Source organism: Delphinapterus leucas, chromosome 4, assembly GCF_059928025.1.
Source record: "Delphinapterus leucas isolate spDelLeu-1000000601 "Yukka" chromosome 4, BTC_Dleu_Yukka2, whole genome shotgun sequence".
Taxonomy (NCBI): Eukaryota; Metazoa; Chordata; class Mammalia; order Artiodactyla; family Monodontidae; genus Delphinapterus; species Delphinapterus leucas.
Genome location: NC_143132.1, coordinates 104,348,407 through 104,357,307, shown reverse-complemented (window position 1 = coordinate 104,357,307; position 8,901 = coordinate 104,348,407). Strand labels below are relative to the sequence as shown.

General features: G+C 43.5%; 1 protein-coding gene across 1 annotated transcript; it reads left to right on the top strand.

The window, feature by feature from the left end:
* The first annotated feature begins 1,270 nt into the window (after window positions 1-1,270).
* On the top strand, window positions 1,271-4,534 carry C4H3orf80 (chromosome 4 C3orf80 homolog). Its single transcript, XM_089910957.1, has one exon. The coding sequence runs from the start codon at window positions 1,330-1,332 to the stop codon at window positions 2,065-2,067; it is 738 nt and encodes a 245-aa protein (XP_089767083.1). The 5' UTR covers window positions 1,271-1,329; the 3' UTR covers window positions 2,068-4,534.
* The last annotated feature ends 4,367 nt before the right edge of the window (window positions 4,535-8,901 follow it).

Sequence of the window (8,901 nt, the reverse complement as noted above, 5' to 3'; positions counted from 1 at the left end):
GCTTTTACTTTTTTCTCTCTGTGACTATGGAATTTCCCATTTGGTCAAGCGTTTAAGGGGTGAGGGAATTAATAAATCCTAATCCTACAAAGATGACTGTTTCAGTCTGCCTTAATAAAAGCAAAGGTTCCTGGTGCTCTAAGGCCACCACCCAGCAGATGCGCCTGTGTCAGGGACCGCGTAACTGCCATCCCTCCCATGTGTGCCAAGGAGCTTAACCACAGAGCGGTGACTACTTGCCTCCCTGTGCTAAATGGGAGCACAGATTCCCTTTAAGGCAAACTTTGCAACCAAGAGTAACCTTGAAAAAGACCCTTTAGACGCAGATCAATGCTCAGGAACGTTGCCAACCACTTACACTCCCCTTTGACACTTCACAGATGTGTTACTTATGCTGGAGAAGAGGCCTCCTTCTACCCCAAACCCAAATCCCTGCTGTCCCTTGAGCTCAGTGGGGTCTTGTCGGATGAGCCCCTGGGGAAATATGCACACCTTCTCTCCTTCGTCAACTCGGGTCACTTTGGGGGAGTCCTCCCTGCCCCTCTGGGAATACTTCCGTGGTGTTGTGACCTTAGCCTCTCCGGAGAATTCTCTATCTGTTCTGGAGGTCTCCTGTGGGTACCGGATTTCAGCCCCCTGGATCTGCCTGAAAGCAGAACCACCCGGCGGTCTCCAACCCCCCCAAGCTCTGGGACTGCTGCGGGGCTGCGCTAGCCATTAATGGCCATCATCCATTTTTAATCAGAAAGATCACAAGAAGGATGGTAAGCGAATCCCAGTCGCAAGTCAATTTAAATAACATTCCTGGGGAAATCCAATCACTTAAAACTGAAACACCTACGCGAGCAAGAGCCCCCGCCCTAGTGGCGGGGAAGAGCGAGACGGTCGACTTAATCAAGATCAGGGGGCTCCCAGCCTTAGCGCAGAGCGTTAACCCTTCCAGCCCCGGAGGGTGCCAAGGGGGGCTTGGAAGAGCGCGGCCGGCCGGGGCCAAGATGCCCACGGCAGTCCCACGCAGGCTGCCCCTGCCATCTTGGGCGGTTCCGGACGCCCTGCGCCCGGCCTGGGCGGCTGGGCGCGCGGGGTTAAGGTCAGAAGCTCAGGAGGCTGTTCAGGCGCGGGAAGCGGCCGCCTCCCGCAGCCTCGGCGCGCCTCGGGCTCCTCCTTCCGCCCAAGCGTGGCCAAGTGAGGACTGCTCCGGCCGCAGGTAGCAGAGGCAAGGCAGGCGGCGCGCGGGACCCGAGCGGAGCGCCCGGGGAGGGACTGACGGACACGCGGACAGACGGATACCCCCGCGCCCCCGGACCTTAGCAACGGTACGCGCGGGCCATGTGGGGACCCGGGGTCACGGCCGAGGGCCTGTCGGTGGCGCCGGCGCCGCCACCGCTGCTGCCGCTGCTGCTACTGCTGGCGCTGGCGCTGGTGGCGCCCTCGCGGGGCGGCGGAGGCTGCGCGGAGCTGGCGTGCGGCGAGCGGGAGCGCTGCTGCGACGCGGCCAACGCCACCGCGGTGCGCTGCTGCAAGCTGCCGCTGCACGCTTTCCTCGACAACGTGGGCTGGTTCGTCCGCAAGCTCTCCGGGCTGCTCATCCTGCTGGTGCTCTTCGCCATCGGCTACTTCTTGCAGCGCATCATCTGCCCCAGCCCACGCAGGTACCCGCGCGGGCAGGCGCGGCCGGGGCCACCGGGGGGCGCCGGGCAGCCGGGGGCCGCGGGGCCGCCCGACGACGGCGACGACGACTCGCCCGCGCTGCTGCGGGACGAGGCGGCCGCCGGCTCTCAAGACTCGCTGCTGGACAGTGGAGGCGGTGGCCGGGGCCGGGCAGGCGGCGGGCGCTCGGCCCCTTCCTGCGCCTCGGAGCACGAGCTGCGCGTAGTCTCGCCGGTCTTCCTGCAGCTGCCCAGCTACGAGGAGGTCAAGTACCTGCCAACCTACGAGGAGTCCATGCGGCTGCAGCAGTTCAGTCCCGGGGAGGTCGTGTTGCCCGTGTCGGTGCTCGGCCGCCCGCGAGGTGGAGGCGCCGGGCAGTCCGACGGCGGCGGCGAGGGCCGCTTCCCGCTCATCTGAGCGCCCGGGGCCTCGCGAGGACCACGCGGACAGAACCAGGCCGGGGGCTACGGGTGGGACGCAAGGCCGGGGTGGCCGCGGCCGCCGCCGCCAGTTGTCTCAGACCCCGCCTGTCGCCCGGAGACTGGGTTGGGGCCATTCCCACCCCCGCCTCCCCCGGGATGTTAAGTTTCCCTACGTTTCATTCGGTTCAAGGAAACGTTAGGCAAGCGCGGCGGGGGCGATAGCAGCAGACGAGGCCAGAGCGCAACTTTGGAGGACGTCCCCGCCCTAAGCCTCGCCTCGGCTTGAGTTCACTTGTAAGTGCCTGCTTCCCGAATCAGAGAACATATGGGCTTCGGGGGAAGGGCAGTAACCTTTAGGGATGAAGCGAGAGGGACGCAGTTCCACTCCTTTCCCTCTCGCCTGGACAGGTCAAGGTCTCCCAGGATGGGCGGAGGGCGAGGAGGTGAGCCATGACTGGAGACTGATGCGCGCGGGTCTGGGAGAGCAGCACCTGGGTATGGTCGAATCCCTCCCTTGCGGAGAACCCAAGAAAACCCTTCCGTGTCTTCCTGGCCAAGCATAGCCACAGTTCACAGATTGGTGGGGGGAGAGCCGTGATATCCGGTTAGTTGCCGTACTTATGCAGCAATTACGCATATCCAGGACCATACTCGTAATAAGGTACAGTTGAACTTTTGATTTTTCAATAACTGAGAAGATATTTATATTTATTTGTCCTTTATTTTTATATTTTTACCATGTATTAAATAAACGCATTCGGAGGGTATCTCCACAGTTAATGACAAGATAATCATCTTAGCACCTTTTTTAGGCCTTAATGGCCCAGAAATTGTCTACACTCTATCATTACTGTTTAATAAAATGTTGGACATTATTTCATTTACAATGGGAAAAAGAAGAGGCATGGTCAAACGAGAAAACATATGTGATTAAAAACATGAAGCATACCTTATTTTCACTATTTGAGAAGAATATATTTTATTTTTAGTACTGTGGCATAATATATAACTTTTTATAATAACCATACATTATGTATGTAGTCAAGGTCATAGTTATATGTAAAAAGCATTGATATATGTATGCCATACCACGAAGCATGATGTCACGCACTTTTCCCTCCATTTTCCATTTGGAATACACTTCACAGCATTATACAAAGCATAATTTGTTGTGACTTGTGACTTTTGTTTAAAGCCATAATTGTGCAGTAAGGTACTACAGAAGGATTCAACCTATCTAAAGAAAAAAACATGTCGTTGTATCAGTTCTACCATTCTGTGAAATGTCCTTTAAGCAAATGGTAATATAAAGTAATATATTAAAATGCATTATGTATAATGTACATATGCATATCGTCTGTGTACAGTAAACACATTGTATATCATATAATTATTCCAGTTTGTGATTATCAAGAAAGAAAAAGAAGGAAAACAAATACAAAAGGTTTCTCTTGGGGAAGGATGAGTATTACACTGAGAAAAATTACACAGTGGACCTCACACGTGTATCTAGACAAGTTGTTCTTACGATTGAAAAGTTCTGACAATCCTGAGAAATCTTAAAATATCTGAATTGTATTAGAAGAAAATGATTTGATTACTTTAAACTTTTGAAAGCTGATTGAAAAAGTCTGACAGTTCTAAGAAATCTTAAGATGTCTGAATTGTAAGAGAAGAGAATGGTTTACTCTAAACTTCTAAAAGCTAATGACCCTGTCATTAAAGAGAATCATTTGAAGTGTATTAAAACAGGAAACATTAAAATCTTTCTCTGTGCAAATTGTATTTGATGTGTGACTATATGGTAATGTATTAAAATATGAAATGTGTGTCTTTATCATTTAAAAGCAATTTTAAGCTGTGAATTGGCGAAAGCATCAGCAGTTGAGACTATATCAACTTTTTTGAGAATGGTACAGGATTTAATGAAATCACATTATATTGAATAATCACAAATGTTAATGTTACTCAAACACTACATTTTAATTACATGTGGCTGTCAGTACCACCCACTGTTCAGACAAACCGGAAAGTTGCCTTATTCCTTTAAATGATTTATTCTTTGAGGGTACACTGTTTTAGACACTTTTAAAAACTCACCCATATCTGAAACATCTAACTGAATATCCAAGTACCAGTATATAAAGTATATCCTCTATGTTGTTACTACCAACATCTAGAAGTGTACAACAAAATCTTGTGAAAATACACTTAAAATATGAACCAAGATGTTTTCCTTGTACCAGCTATGGAACACTTCTCTCCCTAAAATTCAGAATGTCTATAATGTGACACCAATCATGCAATGAAATTCTACTAAATTTTAAAGTTACAACAAGTTTTACACTTGTTTTTTTCCTACACATCACACAAGCTTTTATTCACATCCCCCAGTTCAATAAAAAATGAGTTTACTTTGGTTTTTTTCTTGTAATTCATTGATTTACCAAGCATGATTCTGTTCAGGCATAATTTTGTCGGGGGGGGGGCGGAATCCTGAAAAGCTATTTTTATTAGTGATAAATTAACATATCTCAAGGCAATACACACACATATGTAACATACCATATTAATACACACAGAACCCATGTGTTCACAACACTAGAATACCTGGATAGAAACATTTTTAAAGCACTAACGGCAATATCTTGGTGGTCAGTTTTATAGATTTCACCTGGAAGTTATTTATTACATAGAACTAGTAGAAAATAGAAATGTAGATAATAGTTTTATTCTTTCACCTGAAAATAAATCATGATGAGATGCTGATTTTACTTATTTTTAATATTCTATATATAGTATAGAATGCAGATATAGCTATATGGATACAGACATATCTATATAGATTTATAGTCTGTGACTGATATCTTTTGCAGGGCTGCTACATACCATATCTTAAACAAAGCCACCTGGAAATGCCAGGTTCTCCAGTACTAACGAACTTTCGCTCCTGGTTTTCAGTTATCAAACTAATTCACGTACTAAAACATTTCAAACATTTTTATTTTCATTGACTTCTCATGAGTAGGGAAGTAATGGCCCTGGATATGTTAAGAATCCATCTGGAATGAGAGAAAACATGATTGATTTTCTAAATCGTGTGTGTATATATATATAATCACCAGTTGCTTAAAAGCAATTTGTAATGGTGTTGTTCAGTATCATAACCAAGAGGAAAATGTCTTCTTAAGATATAATGATAGTTTTAAGAGGCCATTAATTGCCACATTCTGCAAATGTGGGTGTGCTTCAGCCATGGAAAATGGCATTGGCAATTATGCCAAAGGGCATGAGGTGTACTATATAAGGAAAACAAGATTCAATTGTGAAGGCCAAAGGGAACATTAAGGAAATGGCCTCAACAGTTTAAAAAGCAATATGGTAAGTATCTTAATGTTGTACTTTTTGTATATAGTTTCTCTCAAGCGGAATTAATAAAGGAAACAATCCAGAGCTGAAACTGATATGTTATAAACATGAGGTGGTGTTGAGATTTATACTATATTCTGTATTGACTTGTAAAAATTTTGTGAATCATAATTAATTTGGATTTCCACACTAAGAGAAACAATGAGTTGTTTTATTTTGAACAACCCAGCAGTAACCATCTCTCCAAAAGTGTAAGTTACAGACAACCAATCAATAATAGAATATTTGACAAGTTTATGTCTGACCTCACTGGTTTACAATTTATTTTTTCATTCACTCTCCTTTCATCCATTGGTGAAAAGGCTAATAAGTGGTAGGCTAAGGGAAAGTATTTTGTCAACCAAAGATTAAATCAAGTAACCAGCTAATTGCAAGAAATTAAGACATCTTTTCTTCCATAGGGGTAGAAAGGATGTCTTCATTATGTTTTTAAAATTTTGCCTATAAAATAATTAAATGTCAAATAAAACCAATACTTTGATTATACTTAAATACATATAGAACCTCATTTTATTTATTTATTCTCTTTTACCTACAGAATTCACTTTTAATTTTATGGCAAAAATTATCCTATGGAGGATATTTAGGCTTGCCATTAAACTAAAGATTATCACTTTTTATCCCTCCTAGCTAAGCACCTTCATTGTCTTGATATCTTCTAGTTCTTATTTTCTTTCTTTGTGTGTTGTTCTTATCCTGCTTTGGATTTTCAGTAGATGTTTTCTCCCAAACTCATCGTTTAGAACTCCAGGTTAATCTTTGCTGGAATTTAATATCACTCTGGTTATGCCTTGGCTTTTTGCACAAAGTTTCTTCTTTTGGTAAAACAGTATTTTCCAAAGTGTTTATTTTGTGTTCTATTTGCATGTGACTTCTGTAGTTTTCCAGTTTTGAATGAGGTAATTTTTCCTTTTTATCCACTAAATGACTGTAAACATATCTCTTTGTTCTCATCTACAGAATTTTCTCTGTCACACTGGGGCAGAGATCAAATCTTTGCATCTTTTTAGCAAAGACTAATTTTTCCAGATTTCAAACACAATAAATCTTTATTTACCTCTTTGTCTTATTGCTGCCTCTTTGTTGGCTACATTTGTTTCATCAGACAAAGGATTAGAATCTTGCAGATTTGCTCCTGTTTTATTTTGGTTTGTGTGAATTTTCTCTTCTGTATTGACCAAAGATTTTACCATATCAAAATTAATTTTTGATTATTTTCCTGGGTCTTAAAAGTATCTTGTCTTCATTCTAGATTTCACTTTTCTCTTGCAAACTCTTCACTGGTTTGTCAGCACGTGCATAACCCTTGTTGAAATGGCCAAGCTATCAGATTCCTGTAAATTTACACCAGTTTTACTTCTTCCTCTGATGTTACAGTCTCTGTCTTTTGTTTCGTAGCTCCATCTTCAGAGTTTTTCTCTTGGAAACTTCACAGTATTCTTTTCATCTTTCTTTATCTGGATCTTTTTTTTTTTTTTTTTAAGAAGATGTTGGGGGTAGGAGTTTATTAATTAATTTATTTATTTTTGCTGTGTTGCGTCTTCGTTTCTGTGCAAGGGCTTTCTCTAGCTGTGGCAAGCAGCGGCCACTCTTCATCGCGGTGCGCGGGCCTCTCACTATCGTGGCCTCTCTTGTTACGGAGCACAGGCTCCAGACGCGCAAGCTCAGTAGTTGTGGCTCACGGGCCTAGATGCTCCGCGGCATGTGGGATCCTCCCAGACCAGGGCTCGAACCCGTGTCCCCTGCATTAGCAGGCAGGTTCTCAACCACTGCGCCACCAGGGAAGCCCTATCTGAATCTTTTCTGTTAATATAAGCAACTGAGACTTGAGTTCTGTATCAGTTCTATATCTGTGTCTGGGATATAGGGACATTCCCTGACTCAGCTTTTCTTGAAAATTAAGCTCATATTTCTTTACATTCATCTCTCTTTGTACATTCTCTTTTGACTAGGCAAATGTTTAGTTTTTTTTAATCTTTTTTGTTTCATAGGATAGATCTTGTTCTTTGACTAACTATCTTGAATGTTCTTTGGCTACATGTCTTCAGTTTCAGAGGCATTAGTTTTAGGTTCATATTCACAAGGCTTACAAGAGGAGTTTTCTTGACTGAGATCTCCTGGTCCAGCCTTATTTTTGTTCACTGAATCAAACATTTCTTCAAATCCACTATAGTCCACTTCCAAACAGCGTGTCTTCTGCTTGGATTCTGCCATAAGTGTTTGCATTCCAAGAAGTCTTCAACTGCATTTTTCTTTTTTCTTGATGTTTTCAATCAAGTACTGATAACTATTGGCTCCAGGTTTTCTTTTGATGTTTTATTATTTTTTAAAAAATATATTATCTATCTATTTATTTTGGCTGCACCGGGTCTTAGTTGTGGCATGCAGACTCTTAGTTGTGGCATGCATGAGGGATCTAGTTCCCTGACCAGGGATCGAACCCGCGCCCCCTGTATTGGGAGCACAGAGTCTTACCCACCGGACCACCAGGGAAGTCCCTCTTTTGGTGTTTTAAGAAAAAGTTTTGTATGGCCTTCTACATTTTCTTTTGATTGAAAAACATGTACACTCTGTATGTTCTAATATTCTTTCTATTACTCGGTTTTCTTGAGTAGTATTTTTCACATCTAAAAACCTACAGATGTTTTGGTTTTCCTTGTAATTCCCCTGGTATATCTGACTCCTTCCTAAGGGTTTCCTGTGAACAAGATTTTAAAATTTGGGGTTTCCCTAAGTATTGTAATGTCTGCCAGATTTTCTACTGCATGTGCCTTAGGAGTTTTCTTCATGCCTGTAGAATGGAACATGCCTGTAGACTGTGAATGGAACCTGTCCATTCACATATCTGCTTTGGAGTTGTCCTGAGGTTAGTGAGAAGAGTCGCACTGTATTACAGTTTTGCAAATTGTAGAACACCTGTCAAGTCTTCTACTTGGTTTCCCTTTTCTTTAGGAGTTTTGTCTGTTGGTGCCTGTTGGGTTTTCCATGGGTTCAGTCTTTTCCACAGAAGTTCTCAGAAATTTCTTGATTGTTATCAGGAGTTCAGCTGATTCACGTTTCTCCCTGGGAACTGTCCCGAATTTCTTATTGTCTTATCTTCTGGGTCCACAATTTGCTGTGAAGTTTTCATAGGGCTGTAGGTTCCTGTTGGGTCTTCCACTGGTTCTGCCCTTTCTTTAAGCATCCTAAACAATCTTTTTTTTTTTTATTTTTTTTTAACCTGTGACATTTTCACCTTTTCTACATTTCCACCGGGGGGATAGGGAGTTCCTGTTGCTTTCACTCTCTGGTTGTATTGCACCTTTGGTGTTTGTGTAAACTCTTGGTGCCTATCAGATAGATCTTCTTCCACGGAATCTGCATTTTCCCTCAGTTGTTCCCAGTGGTCTCCTGAACATTC

Coding starts and splice junctions, on each gene's coding strand:
- C4H3orf80 (XM_089910957.1), top strand. CDS start 1,330: ATGTGGGGACCCGGGGTCACGGCCGAGGGCCTGTCGGTGGCGCCGGCG.